We start from the raw sequence: 16,519 nt of genomic DNA on the forward strand, positions 1-16,519 counted from the left end.
TCCAATCCAAAGTGAGAAGGTTTACAAAATTATTCACAAATAGAATTAATTGATTTCACATATGAACTACTTCTATTGCTGTACTTTAGATCTTGAAATAAAAGTTACGATTTCTGCCAGACAAAAAATGTCATCAATAAGCCCATGTCTGGTAATAATCCCATGTCTAGTAATAAGCCCATATATCCAGTAATAAGCCCATGTATCCAGTCATAAGCCCATGTCTGATAATAAGCCCATATATCCAGTAATAAGCCCATATATCCAGTAATAAGCCTGTGTATCCAGTAATAAGCCCAGTTCTGGTAATAAGCCCACCATGTTTATAGTAGAAATCACAAAAGATACATTAGAATTAACTTGTAATGGTGAAGAGTTTGCTTTTACTCCATGATTCTCTTTTTTGCCGTTAAACCAAAAAGGGAATATTTTTTGAGAAAGCCATCAAATGGGCTATTTTATTTTTCTGTTAATTACATATTTTTGAGGGTCCTTTTTTTTTGGTTACATCTTTTTTTACTTAAAAATAGTGGAAACACATTGTTTTGAAAATAACAACCTTTTTATTAAGCTCTACCTCCCCCATCCTCCAACCTATGTAGCACCCCATCCCCACCCCCATCCCCGCCCCAATCCCCTCTTCCAATCCTGTGAAGCACCTGATCCCCTCCTTCTACCCACCTTTCAGAGGTAATGTTCAGAATCCCTAGGCTTGTTACAAAATAAACATAAGTATAATCAAGGTGATGACATCTTCCTAAATGTTAAAGTTGTTTGTCCAAAGCTACCATGTTTGTAGTAGAAATCACAAACTACTGATAAAAACATAATATCAAAGATGAGAGTGAACACTGTACTGTTTCAACAGTCATGTGACCACTAGTTTGGGGTCATTCAGAGAGGTCACTTGAGGAGAGAACTGACCACAGCCTTAGCATTAAGGTTACGTAGATCTGTGTATGTCTGTCCAGTGCCTACAAACACAATGGGTTGACCGGTGGTGTATGTCATGGAAATAGCCGCTCCAACCTAAAATCAGACAAAATTACATCATTTAAAAACTGAAATTCACATCATATAGGATGAAAAGGTATCCTTAAACATCAACAAAATAATAGATGTATGAATTTTGTTTTTTTGTGAGAAGAAAATTAACCTATCGTTTAACATAAAATGGTAGTAATTTTTATTCATAGTTTAAGCCTAATACATCCTTTCACAGGTAAAACCTTTCATGGATGTCACATGATGATACAAAAATTCTTTAATATGAAATCTTTTTTATTGTATTTTATTTCATATTTGTTGTTTGTCCATAGACAAAAAAAATCAAAAAAATCCGCACAACAAATATTTCACGTTAATAGTAAACATCTAATTATTTTATATTTGGTTTTGTCTACAGATACAAATACATCAAAATATTTCTACACAACAAATATTTCATGTTAAAAAGTATACATCTAACTATTATATATTTGGTTTTGTCTTTAGACACAAAAAAATGCAATATTTTCTACACAACAAACATTTCTTGTTAAAAAGTAAGTGTCTATTTAATAGCAAGGGAGGTAATCCCTCCCCCAGTTTTACTCACCTTGTCATCAATTGTATCAAACTTAGTAAGAATGATGCCGTCAATGACACGAGGGATATCACTACTGGAGTGATCAATGAGTGCCTTGTTAAACTTGGTCAGCTGATCTACAGCCTCATTTCCAACCAAAGCCTCACCTACAAACAGAACCAGATCCGGCTGGTTCACTCGGATTAACTGAAAGTAGAAAATTGATGTGTTATATGAAAATTACAAATATATTTGTATGAGAACATTAGGAGACTAGTCTATAACCTTTACCTTAGTCTCACCTGTGTTTCCTTACCAGAGAAGAATCTCAAAAAGTTCTCATCTCTCCCCTTTTCTCTCATCTTTGATAAATCTCTCATCTCTCACACCTTTTCTTACCTCAGATAAATCTCTCATCTCTCCCACTTTTTCTTACCTTAGATAAATCTCTCATCTCTCCCACCTTTTCATACCTTAGATAAAGTTCTCATCTCTCCGACTTTTTCTTACCTTAGATAAAGTTCTCATCTCTCCCACTTTTTCTTACCTTAGATAAAGTTCTCATCTCTCCGACTTTTTCTTACCTTAGATAAAGTTCTCATCTCTCCGACTTTTTCTTACCTTAGATAAATCTCTCGTCTCTCCCACTTTTTCTTACCTTAGATAAAGCTCTCATTAGAGGCTCATTGTCCTGCATACGTCCAGCGGTGTCTATCAGAACAATGTCAATGTGGTAGTCTCGTGCTGACAATACAAACATATCATTATATACTTAATTTCACAAGAAATTACAACCTATATAAAATGTATCGTTATGATCAGAATCTCATGTACAGAAATTTTAGTACTACAAATACAGAGAGATCAGTTAAAAATCCATTTCATTTTCAAGGGAATAAAACAGACATCTTTTATGGAAACAAAAACACAGACTATTAACTAATAAACATATACTGACACTGTCACTACTAAATGTATAATAATTAATAAATAGCATAATTAATGGTTTCTCCCCTTTATACCATAATTAATGGTTTCACCCCTATATACCATAATTAATGGTTTCTCCCCTATATACCATAATTAATGGTTCTCCCCTATATACCATAATTAATGGTTTCACCCCTATATACCATAATTAATGGTTTCACCCTTACATACCATAATTAATGGCTTCCATAGCTATGCCAGCAGCATCCTTGCCATAGCCTTTTTCATACAGCTTCACCATGTGCTGGCCATCAGAATGTACGTTGGGATGAAGTGCATTCAGTTTACGTGTATGTGTCCTCAACTGTTCCACAGCGCCCGCACGGAATGTATCACATGCCGCGATCAGAACACGAAACCCATTCTCAACCAACCAGAAACAAATCTACCAACCAAAAAGGTTTCATCATCAAATTTCTATCTACCTTCTGTATAATAATGTATCATGTATGACATGAAGATTCATGAAGCAAGTGTGAAATTTTTTTTCTTGTTCTGAACTTCTAATGAGGCAGAATGAAATACTTGTGGCCCTTTTTTTAATCTCATATCAAATGGATATAAATGTTTAATACTGTTTATCACTTAAGATTCTTTGGCAAACATTCAGCTGCTACAGAAAGCAGTTTAGAGTGGGTCTTTTCCATCATGCATAGTTACATGGTAATATGACAGAATAACACCTCTGTATTGTTCATTAGAATTCTCACCATGGTGATATGACAGAACGACACCTCTGTATTGTTCATTAGAATTCTCACCATGGTGATATGACAGAACAACACCTCTGTATTGTTCATTAGAATTCTCACCATGGTGATATGACAGAACAACACCTCTGTATTGTTCATTAGAATTCTCACCATGGTGATATGACAGAACAACACCTCTGTATTGTTCATTAGAATTCTCACCATGGTGATATGACAGAACGACGCCTCTATTGTTCATTAGAATTCTCACCATGGTGATATGACAGAACGACGCCTCTGTATTGTACATTAGAATTCTCACCATGGTGATATGACAGAACGATGCCTCTGTATTGTTCATTAGAATTCTCACCATGGTGATATGACAGAACAACACCTCTGTATTGTTCATTAGAATTCTCACCATGGTGATATGACAGAATGACACCTCTGTATTGTTCATTAGAATTCTCACCATGGTGATATGACAGAATGACACCTCTGTATTGTTCATTAGAATTCTCACCATGGTGATATGACAGAAGGACGCCTCTGTATTGTACATTAGAATTCTCACCATGGTGATATGACAGAACGACGCCTCTGTATTGTACATTAGAATTCTCACCATGGTGATATGACAGAAGGACGCCTCTGTATTGTTCATTAGAATTCTCACCATGGTGATATGACAGAACGACGCCTCTGTATTGTTCATTAGAATTCTCACCATGGTGATATGACAGAACAACACCTCTGTATTGTTCATTAGAATTCTCACCATGGTGATATGACAGAACAACGCCTCTGTATTGTACATTAGAATTCTCACCTTAGCCAGATTAGTTGACTTTCCGACACCGTTTACCCCACAGAAGGTGATGGTATAGGGTCTCTTCTGCTGTTTGGCCTCCATAGCATCACGAAGAATGTCTATACGTCGTTTTGGCAGTAAAATCTGCACACAAGACTCATTCAGAGCCGTTTTCACAGTGTGGGCAATAGCTGTAACAGAGATCAAATGTAATTATGTTTACTCACAAACTCTGGTGAAGTATTAGGTGAAGTCTATGCTCTGTCCATTGATCTTAATCTTGTCCAGACTAATCACAAAAACTACGAGATGCATCAACATTATACTGCATAGGTAGATAGGTACTGATAAGGAGAAGAGCAGTGTACCAGAACCATCACTCTCTTTTGAATAATTAAGAAGTGCATGAAACTTGGTGTATGCATTGTTAATATTAACAGAATGTGCAATACACCAAATTCAGGGCATGTAACTTCTTAATTACAGAAGTATTTTTGTGTCCAATAAAATCATTTTTGGGAGCATTCATCAGTCACATTGATTCTCTTGTCTAATATCAATCTCAAAACACATGTCAAAAAAATGCTTCCGTGTGAAAAACAAATAAACGTGATTAACAACAGAATCTGTACAATGCATGTAAAAAATTTTAAGGCTAAATGACAATTTTCAAAGACGGCAAGGACACTTCCCAAAAACGTTCCAAATCTCATGGTTTTAACTCATTAAGAGTCCCAATAGGCCTGTGTCTTTACTGTTCTGTAGCCCATAAAGTGATGAACCAAAAAACCTTAGTTAGAAATAGGTCAAATTAAAGGGAAAACATTAAACTTACTGTTAAAAGTTCCCAACACTCGTCCTTCGAGTTTTGCTGCTACAGAATCACAAAGCTTTGCAGCAATATCAGAGGCTACATTTTTGGCTGAAATAAACAAATAGATAAATAAATAAATAAATAAATAAATAAATATTAGCACTATATCAGAGATAACATCAACTCTATTCTGGTAAGAAAGGAGAGAAGTGAGCAATTCATAACAAAAACTAATTAAATCATAATATTTGCTGTTCAAGTCAATTTTCAATATATCTTTGCTATTTCAATACAATACGCTATTTTACAAAAGATCCCGGAGAAAACTTTGTGTCAAACATTGTATGATATTAAATAGGTCTGTTCCTTCTTTTCTCTTAATTTTGTTGTGTTAAATGTATGTTTGTAAGCAAAAGTTCCTTCAAGAAAAAGCAAACATTTTACCTGGGATGTTTCCCATTTTTCTCCCAAAGAACAATGAATAACAAAAGACAATGGGAAACCTTACTACGAGTATGATCCATCCAGAACTTCTCAAGAAAAGATGATCGAAAAATTTCAAAATCAAAGATGGCAGTGTATTTATTCGCAATCTAGTTTTCCTGATAAATCCCTAAATAGACAAGGCCCCTGATTTACAACACAGGACTATCATAAATTGAGATGATTCTACTGAGAATTCTGACAGAAACCTTACCTACAAGATGCTCCCTCATTTTATCAAGGGCAGTGTCCAGATCTTCTTTGGTGAGGGTTTTTGATCCGATCAGATTCTTAAACATACTGAACATCCCAGATCCACCAGACTTTGTACTACCTCTGAGCAACAGAAAATATTTGTCAATGAATATCAACATCCATTATCATCTCCTGCTTCAAGGGAAAATGACAACTGAAAAGATAACTAAGCTTTCAGACATTTTGGTCAAATAATTACAAAAGTATTAGAAATCTCAATATTTCAAATCACAATCAAACTACACAGCACACAACACACTGAGGAAAACATCATATGAAGCAGAACCACAGATAATATAAAGTCTGGTCTCCTTAATGTGTGATAAAAGGATAAACAGACAGATGGACAGACAGCGCAACAGAGAGAAGGACAGACAGACAGAGACAGAAGAACAGACATACAGAACATGACATATCCCTGTCATTACAAGGAAACAAAAAAGAGATTTGATAACTTTGAAAAAGTCCTTGTAATTTCACAGCTACTAATTGAACTTCTCAAGTCCATTGACACTGGTGACAGAATATTGGGGTAGGAGATCTCACTTACTTTGTATAGGAGATAACACTTACTCTGTGTAGGAGATAACACTTACTCTGTGTAGGAGATAACACTTACTCTGTGTAGGAGATAACACTTACTCTGTGTAGGAGATAACACTTACTCTGTGTAGGAGATAACACTTACTCTGTGTAGGAGATAACACTTACTCTGTGTAGGAGATAACACTTACTCTGTGTAGAAGATAACATTTACTGTGTGTAGGAGATAACACTCTGTGTAGGAGATAACACTTACTCTGTGTAGGAGATAACACTTACTCTGTGTAGGAGATAACACTTACTCTGTGTAGGAGATAACACTTACTCTGTGTAGGAGATAACACTTACTCTGTGTAGGAGATAACACTTACTCTGTGTAGGAGATAACACTTACTCTGTGTAGGAGATAACACTTACTCTGTGTAGATCTCGCTTACTCTGTGTAGGAGATAACACTCTGTGTAGGAGATAACACTTACTCTGTGTAGGAGATAACACTTACTCTGTGTAGGAGATAACACTTACTGTGTGTAGGAGATAACACTTACTCTGTGTAGGAGATAACACTTACTCTGTGTAGGAGATAACACTTACTCTGTGTAGGAGATAACACTTACTCTGTGTAGGAGATAACACTTACTGTGTGTAGGAGATAACACTTACTCTGTGTAGGAGATAACACTTACTCTGTGTAGGAGATAACACTTACTCTGTGTAGGAGATAACACTTACTCTGTGTAGGAGATAACACTTACTCTGTGTAGGAGATAACACTTACTGTGTGTAGGAGATAACACTTACTGTGTGTAGGAGATAACACTTACTCTGTGTAGGAGATAACACTTACTCTGTGTAGGAGATAACACTTACTCTGTGTAGGAGATAACACTTACTCTGTGTAGGAGATAACACTTACTGTGTGTAGGAGATAACACTTACTGTGTGTAGGAGATAACACTTACTGTGTGTAGGAGATAACACTTACTCTGTGTAGGAGATAACACTTACTCTGTGTAGGAGATAACACTTACTCTGTGTAGGAGATAACACTTACTCTGTGTAGGAGATAACACTTACTCTGTGTAGGAGATAACACTTACTCTGTGTAGGAGATAACACTTACTCTGTGTAGGAGATAACACTTACTGTGTGTAGGAGATAACACTTACTCTGTGTAGGAGATAACACTTACTCTGTGTAGGAGATAACACTTACTCTGTGTAGGAGATAACACTTACTGTGTGTAGGAGATAACACTTACTCTGTGTAGGAGATAACACTTACTCTGTGTAGGAGATAACACTTACTGTGTGTAGGAGATAACACTTACTCTGTGTAGGAGATAACACTTACTCTGTGTAGGAGATAACACTTACTCTGTGTAGGAGATAACACTTACTCTGTGTAGGAGATAACACTTACTCTGTGTAGGAGATAACACTTACTCTGTGTAGGAGATAACACACTCTGTGTAGGAGATAACACTTACTCTGTGTAGGAGATAACACTTACTCTGTGTAGGAGATAACACTTACTCTGTGTAGGAGATACACACTCTGTGTAGGAGATAACACTTACTGTGTGTAGGAGATAACACTTACTCTGTGTGTACTCTGTGTAGGAGATAACACTTACTCTGTGTAGGAGATAACACTTACTCTGTGTAGGAGATAACACTTACTCTGTGTAGGAGATAACACTTACTCTGTGTAGGAGATAACACTTACTCTGTGTAGGAGATAACACTTACTGTGTGTAGGAGATAACACTTACTCTGTGTAGGAGATAACATTTACTCTGTGTAGGAGATAACACTTACTCTGTGTAGGAGATAACACTTACTGTGTGTAGGAGATAACACTTACTCTGTGTAGGAGATAACACTTACTTTGAGTAGGAGATAACACTTACTCCGTGTAGGAGATAACACTTACTGTGTGTATGAGATAACACTTACTCTGTGTAGGAGATAACACTTACTGTGTGTAGGAGATAACACTTACTCTGTGTAGGAGATAACACTTACTCTGTGTAGGAGATAACACTTACTCTGTGTAGGAGATAACACTTACTCTGTGTAGGAGATAACACTTACTCTGTGTAGGAGATAACACTTACTGTGTGTAGGAGATAACACTTACTCTGTGTAGGAGATAACACTTACTCTGTGTAGGAGATAACACTTACTCTGTGTAGGAGATAACACTTACTCTGTGTAGGAGATAACACTTACTCAGTGTAGGAGATAACACTTACCCTGTGTAGGAGATAACACTTACTGTGTGTAGGAGATTACACTTACTCTGTGTAGGAGATAACACTTACTGTGTGTAGGAGATAACACTTACTCTGTGTAGGAGATAACACTTACTCTGTGTAGGAGATAACACTTACTGTGTGTAGGAGATAACACTTACTCTGTGTAGGAGATAACACTTACTGTGTGTAGGAGATAACACTTACTCTGTGTAGGAGATAACACTTACTCTGTGTAGGAGATAACACTTACTCTGTGTAGGAGATAACACTTACTGTGTGTAGGAGATAACACTTACTCTGTGTAGGAGATAACACTTACTCTGTGTAGGAGATAACACTTACTCTGTGTAGGAGATAACACTTACTCTGTGTAGGAGATAACACTTACTCTGTGTAGGAGATAACACTTACTCTGTGTAGGAGATAACACTTACTCTGTGTAGGAGATAACACTTACTCTGTGTAGGAGATAACACTTACTCTGTGTAGGAGATAACACTTACTCTGTGTAGGAGATAACACTTACTCTGTGTAGGAGATAACACTTACTGTGTGTAGGAGATAACACTTACTGTGTGTAGGAGATAACACTTACTCTGTGTAGGAGATAACACTTACTCTGTGTAGGAGATAACACTTACTCTGTGTAGGAGATAACACTTACTCTGTGTAGGAGATAACACTTACTCTGTGTAGGAGATAACACTTACTCTGTGTAGGAGATAACACTTACTCTGTGTAGGAGATAACACTTACTCTGTGTAGGAGATAACACTTACTCTGTGTAGGAGATAACACTTACTCTGTGTAGGAGATAACACTTACTCTGTGTAGGAGATAACACTTACTGTGTGTAGGAGATAACACTTACTCTGTGTAGGAGATAACACTTACTCTGTGTAGATCTCACTTACTCTGTGTAGGAGATAACACTTACTCTGTGTAGGAGATAACACTTACTCTGTGTAGGAGATAACACTTACTGTGTGTAGGAGATTACACTTACTCTGTGTAGGAGATTACACTTACTCTGTGTAGGAGATAACACTTACTCTGTGTAGGAGATAACACTTACTCTGTGTAGGAGATAACACTTACTCTGTGTAGGAGATAACACTTACTCTGTGTAGGAGATAACACTTACTCTGTGTAGGAGATAACACTTACTCTGTGTAGGAGATAACACTTACTCTGTGTAGGAGATAACACTTACTCTGTGTAGGAGATAACACTTACTCTGTGTAGGAGATAACACTTACTGTGTGTAGGAGATAACACTTACTCTGTGTAGGAGATAACACTTACTTTGAGTTTACTTTAGATGATGTCTGGTTCAGCTCCTCCTCGTAGTTGATCTCCTCTTCCACTTCATCCTCCTCAATGTCCTTGATACTTCCCTTCATGGACCCCACCAGGGACCGCTGTTGTATAACAATTAAGGGATTACCTACTACTTTTAAATCATGAACTCTTTTGAACATTTTACAATTATTATAACACAGAACCACACCAATCACCTACAGCCTATTAGTTGGTAGTATTTAAGCTAACTCTGACAGTTTACTTCCAACATTGAGACATGAAGACAGGATACAAAAGGCTTATCCATCACCTGTCATTGAAATTGAACACAAAGACTTTAAATTCCATCATTAATAGGGAGACACACATAATATTACAGCCTGATAAGTCGCCTCACCTCAGCCATTGTTGGCACGACTTCTTCGTCTGGAATCTTGCTACTGTCGCCGTTGGCATTGCTAAAGTCCAGATTCTTCATATCCTTGTTAGTACCAGCCCCTTCCCAAACACGACCAACTTTTCCTTTCTTTTTCCCCTCTGGAGTGTTGGTTTTAGGGCTGCAGCAAAAAGAAATTCAAAAAATGACAGAGGTTCATGTAAAGATATCAGAATCCATTCATAAAGCATTTTCTGAGTATATCTACTCATCAACAGACTCTAAATAAAATTTAAGGTTTAAAGATATCTGATGCTTATATCTTTGAAAATAGGTCAAGGTCACTCCCTTGAACAAAAACCTTTCATTAAAGCATGTTACTGGGAAAATATAAAGATCCTTGGTTTGTGTGTTATAGAAAGAAATCATGAAAATTACAGATACAAAGAAGTTGTTTGAAGATTTTGATGCATTTGGCTCCTGTGACCTTGAAAAGGAGTCAAGGTAGTTTAATTGAACAAACTTGAAAGCCTTTCATCCCAAATTGTTTCAGGCCTAATACCTTGAGTCTACGTTTCTAGGTTAATGAGAGGAAGTTGTTTAATTTTAAGAGTTAACCCTACAATTACCTGGTCTTTGGTTTCTTGCCACCTTGCATTTTCTCAAAGAATTTTTCCCTGTTCTTTCTCAGTGTTTCTTCATCCAGTGTCCCATTGGTGACAGGAGCTGTTTCTTGTGCTATCTCTGGTTCTTTAATAGTAACAGCTGTATAAAAAATACTTACAACATTAACAGTTGAAAGAAACAGTGAACGAATTTAGTCAAATGAAATGAAAGATCTATTTATCACATCAGAAGAGGTTGCATAAATTGTTTAATGATCGACCCACTGTGTGACTTAAACACATAATTTCTCCTTGAAAAAGGTTGTACGATAGACACTAGACACTGAGTGATTTAAACACATAATTTCTCCTTGATAAAGGTTGTATGATGCAATTATACTGATTATTTAGAATGCATGTTTCTAATACAAATTCCTGTTAAAAAATGACCTGAGTGAGTTTTTTTGTTGTTTTTTAGCGTTCTATTTTTAGGTAAGATGTCCACTTACTTTTTACAGGTTGGTTTTCTTTCCCTTTGGCCTTGCTTGACTTCTTCTCTTCATTTTTTTTCTCAACCATTGATGATATAGTTTTTTGAGATTTTTTAGAATCCTCAAATCTTCTCATAGGTCTGTTAGAAAAAAATGAGCAAAAGTGTTTAACGATTATTTTAACTAAACGAGAGGTCCCAAAGTTCTTATTAATCATCAGACAAAAAACGAGGTCAAAAACATTTTTAAGGCTAAAAGCTTTTTACAAACACCCCATTGTAACTAAAAACTTTAAACTGACATCTTTTTATGGCTAAAAGCTAAAATCTTCAAACTGACACCCTTTTGTATTAAAAAACTTTCTGAGACCAGCAACTGTCGAATGTCCACCATAGGCCTCAAACTGTGACCCAGAGGTGGAGGTTAGTGATAAAGAAACCACCTGAGACCAGCACCTGTCGAATGTCCACCATAGGCCTCAAACTGTGACCCAGAGGTGGAGGTTAGTGATAAAGAAACCACCTGAGACCAGCACCTGTCGAATGTCCACCATAGGCTTCAAACTGTGACCCAGAGGTGGAGGTTAGTGATAAAGAAACCACCTGAGACCAGCACCTGTCGAATGTCCACCATAGGCCTCAAACTGTGACCCAGAGGTGGAGGTTATTGATAAAGAAACCACCTGAGACCAGCACCTGTCCATTGTCCACCATAGGCCTCAAACTGTGACCCAGAGGTGGAGGTTAGTGATAAAGAAACCACCTGAGACCAGCACCTGTCGAATGTCCACCATAGGCCTCAAACTGTGACCCAGAGGTGGAGGTTAGTGATAAAGAAACCACCTGAGACCAGCACCTGTCGAATGTCCATCATAGGCCACAAACTGTGACCCAGAGGTGGAGGTTATTGATAAAGAAACTACCTGAGACCAGCACCTGTCGAATGTCCACCATAGGCCTCAAACTGTGACCCAGAGGTGGAGGTTAGTGATAAAGAAACCACCTGAGACCAGCACCTGTCCATTGTCCACCATAGGCCTCAAACTGTGACCAAGAGGTGGAGGTTAGTGATAAAGAAACCACCTGAGACCAGCACCTGTCCATTGTCCACCATAGGCCTCAAACTGTGACCCAGAGGTGGAGGTTATTGATAAAGAAACTACCTGAGACCAGAACCTGTCCATTGTCCACCATAGGCCTCAAACTGTGACCCAGAGGTGGAGGTTAGTGATAAAGAAACCACCTGAGACCAGCACCTGTCGAATGTCCACCATAGGCCTCAAACTGTGACCCAGAGGTGGAGGTTAGTGATAAAGAAACCACCTGAGACCAGCACCTGTCGAATGTCCACCATAGGCCTCAAACTGTGACCCAGAGGTGGAGGTTATTGATAAAGAAACTACCTGAGACCAGAACCTGTCCATTGTCCACCATAGGCCTCAAACTGTGACCCAGAGGTGGAGGTTAGTGATAAAGAAACCACCTGAGACCAGCACCTGTCCACTGTCCACCATAGGCCTCAAACTGTGACCCAGAGGTGGAGGTTAGTGATAAAGAAACCACCTGAGACCAGCACCTGTCCACTCTCCACCATAGGCCTCAAACTGTGACCCAGAGGTGGAGGTTAGTGATAAAGAAACCACCTGAGACCAGCACCTGTCCATTGTCCACCATAGGCCTCAAACTGTGACCCAGAGGTGGAGGTTAGTGATAAAGAAACCACCTGAGACCAGCACCTGTCGAATGTCCACCATAGGCCTCAAACTGTGACCCAGAGGTGGAGGTTATTGATAAAGAAACTACCTGAGACCAGCACCTGTCCACTGTCCACCATAGGCCTCAAACTGTGACCCAGAGGTGGAGGTTAGTGATAAAGAAACCACCTGAGACCAGCACCTGTCGAATGTCCACCATAGGCCTCAAACTGTGACCCAGAGGTGGAGGTTAGTGATAAAGAAACCACCTGAGACCAGCACCTGTCCAATGTCCACCATAGGCATCAAACTGTGACCCAGAGGTGGAGGTTAGTGATAAAGAAACCACCTGAGACCAGCACCTGTCGAATGTCCACCATAGGCCTCAAACTGTGACCCAGAGGTGGAGGTTAGTGATAAAGAAACCACCTGAGACCAGCACCTGTCGAATGTCCACCATAGGCCTCAAACTGTGACCCAGAGGTGGAGGTTATTGATAAAGAAACTACCTGAGACCAGAACCTGTCCATTGTCCACCATAGGCCTCAAACTGTGACCCAGAGGTGGAGGTTATTGATAAAGAAACCACCTGAGACCAGCACCTGTTGAATGTCCACCATAGGCCTCAAACTGTGACCCAGAGGTGGAGGTTAGTGATAAAGAAACCACCTGAGACCAGCACCTGTCCACTCTCCACCATAGGCCTCAAACTGTGACCCAGAGGTGGAGGTTAGTGATTAAGAAACCACCTGAGACCAGAACCTGTCCATTGTCCACCATAGGCCTCAAACTGTGACCAAGAGGTGGAGGTTAGTGATAAAGAAACCACCTGAGACCAGCACCTGTCGAATGTCCACCATAGGCCTCAAACTGTGACCCAGAGGTGGAGGTTAGTGATCAAGAAACCACCTGAGACCAGCACCCGTCCACTGTCCACCATAGGCCTCAAACTGTGACCCAGAGGTGGAGGTTAGTGATAAAGAAACCACCTGAGACCAGCACCTGTCGAATGTCCACCATAGGCCTCAAACTGTGACCCAGAGGTGGAGGTTAGTGATCAAGAAACCACCTGAGACCAGCACCTGTCGAATGTCCACCATAGGCCTCAAACTGTGACCCATGGCCCTTTCTTTACTGGTCATTTACCAACTATACATACTATCACACACTTCAGCTTTCAGTTATTTGACTTATATTTGTTATAAAAAGTGTATTGATATGGGAGGGTCTTTTACAGAAAAATCACTAATTATTGTGGGAGATTATGAATGTTTTATGCATTGATGTCATAGTAACCCATTAATTCTTGTCAATGAATTGTTATATATAGTATAAATATATTCAATGAGCTAAATTTATCCATGAAATCAACTGTCCACAAAATAGTGATTTCTTTAAAAAAAAACAAAAAAAAAAAAACATGAAAATTGAGCCCCACTGTAATACATGATATAACAGTATACCAACACTCCTAGATTTGACTATCTAATCAAACTTACCTTCCAACTTTCTCCACACGACTCTCCTCCTCAGACTGTTTCAACATGCGGTGAAAATCAGCACTGAAGTCTAAATTCCGCGACATCTTGCCGTTCTGGATATCATCTTTGTACTTGTTACGAAACTCCAACTGGATATCACTCAGAAACTTATCAATGTATGATAACTGTAGTATTTTTTGGTAACCCACCTAAAATACCAAACAAAAAATTCAATGTATAATTAATCTCTTCAACAGATGCTAGTCCTAAACAATCAATCAGACCTCAATTTTTTAAAAGAAGTTTACCGGCAAAACTGATGACTGCACCACAAAAATAGTTTTACTGGAAACAAAATGTTATTAAAGGGTAATTTTAACTGGGGGGTTTGGGGCCCTGAAGATGGTATAATGCACATTGTCTTAGTATGAGCCATATATACACTAAGTGTGTTATATTTGTTTAAATGCAAGCAAAGTTATGCTCCAGACAGTGAATTTTATCAAAGGGCAACAACTATGTAAATGAGGGTTTCGGTCCTGAATTTGGCACAATGCACATGGTCTTTGTTTTTTAGTACTACCAATGTATACATTTAATTTAAGGATCCTTGTTTAACTGTGGGTAAAGTCATGTTCCATACAGAAAAGGAAAGACCAACAATCAAATGGATGGATGACAAGCAGAAAGTGGCAACTATATCCTCTCCGGAAAATTTTCAGGGAAAAGGATGTCACTGTAACTGAGTAGTCACAATATATATATCAAGATGCCTGCATTTTAATATCCAGGACAATGTTAACATAAAGTTATTTTTCTGAACATGACATCCCTCATCACCTTTCATTTTGTTAAATACCGGTCATGTATGACACCACATATTCTGTAAGACAATTTTACACAAATTTTTGGTGACAGGGATGATAAGTAGGAGTGAAGGGAAGGGTTGATAGGAGTTGGTAAGCCGTTGGGAGAGTGTGAAACATATGTTTTCAAATATATCTTGAATTCATTACATAATGTCTGTATATAGAGAGATATACATGTATTTTTCTAACTTTTCTATGTTATCTTCAAAATATTATACAGATTTTTCAGAATGATAATATTCAACATATGTAACATTGAATTATTGGTAATAATTCAACTTACTACAAACACCATCTCATTCAACTTTCCATAAACACCATCTCATTAAGTTACTACAAATACCATATCATTTTACTTACTGCAAACACCATTTCATTCAACTTACCACAAACACCATCTCAAACTCATTGTCAAGTTTATATTTCAACGTCAGAGCATCGTGTGTGAAGGAGTTGTTACCACTTCTCTCCTGTAATAATATATATGAAGAAGAAATTAATCACAGCATACTCATGTATTACAAGTGAGTGGGTTTTAATCTGTCTACTAGTTTCAACTCTATCACAAAGACTTCCTCCTCAAAAACATTCTCCAGTTACTAACCATTACAATGATAATGTATATGACACTTTCATCTTGTATTATAACTTGAGATTAAATAAGGAAACACAAAGACAAACGAAAACAGAAATGAATATTTCACTTAAGTTTTGATTAATTATGTCTGAAATGTGAAGTGCAGGCAAACTGGTATATCTGCGTAAACCAATTACATCCAACGTCTAAACGTGATCATCACTGAATAAGTATACTATCATTGACCGATTAATCAATCTATCAATAGGTCATACAGATTTCTATGCTTTGGCATCGAAATGATAAAAACCATACAGACCGAAAACTTTTGTAACGTATGTTTAAAGTTAACAAGTTAGTCTGTGATGCCTGTTGATATGATCGTTAACATATGTTTGTTGACACGTGTGATGTACATTAATCGATTTCTCGCACCTGTAAGAGGACGGTCTTGATCAAGGAGTTGATAGATGGTGTAAAAAGTTGGGAGGTTCCTTGGAAATACCAAAGGACTAGACCACCTTTGCTGAAAATAGCGAAGAAGTCCAACATCGTCTCTCGCGTCAAAATTCCAAATGTTGTTCTGCTAAATGACAGGAAGTACTTATTTCATCACCGGATGTAGGTTATTTTCAAGCGTGATTTTACGAAGTTACCCGAACACATCCCCGAGTAATTTCATTGGTTCACAAAATGACGCGTAGTTAA

The 16,519-nt window shown here is 38.0% G+C and overlaps 1 protein-coding gene across 1 annotated transcript; it reads right to left on the reverse strand.

The window, feature by feature from the left end:
- Positions 1 to 641: 641 nt before the first annotated feature.
- Positions 642 to 16,409, reverse strand: LOC132562775 (signal recognition particle receptor subunit alpha-like). The gene is made up of 14 exons (XM_060227540.1): positions 16,247 to 16,409; positions 15,621 to 15,704; positions 14,384 to 14,574; positions 11,210 to 11,331; positions 10,725 to 10,860; positions 10,117 to 10,276; positions 9,723 to 9,838; positions 5,575 to 5,696; positions 4,899 to 4,985; positions 4,082 to 4,254; positions 2,729 to 2,942; positions 2,226 to 2,311; positions 1,598 to 1,774; positions 642 to 1,029 (listed from the first exon to the last, which is right to left on the reverse strand). Exons 1-14 carry the CDS (start codon positions 16,361 to 16,363, stop codon positions 904 to 906), a joined length of 1,911 nt encoding a protein of 636 aa, XP_060083523.1. The 5' UTR covers positions 16,364 to 16,409; the 3' UTR covers positions 642 to 903.
- Positions 16,410 to 16,519: the final 110 nt, after the last annotated feature.

The sequence above is a fragment of the Ylistrum balloti genome, unplaced genomic scaffold, assembly GCF_031769215.1.
Source record: "Ylistrum balloti isolate Yb309-2 unplaced genomic scaffold, AGI_CSIRO_Ybal_v1 Utg371510, whole genome shotgun sequence".
In the NCBI taxonomy this organism is placed as follows: Eukaryota; Metazoa; Mollusca; class Bivalvia; order Pectinida; family Pectinidae; genus Ylistrum; species Ylistrum balloti.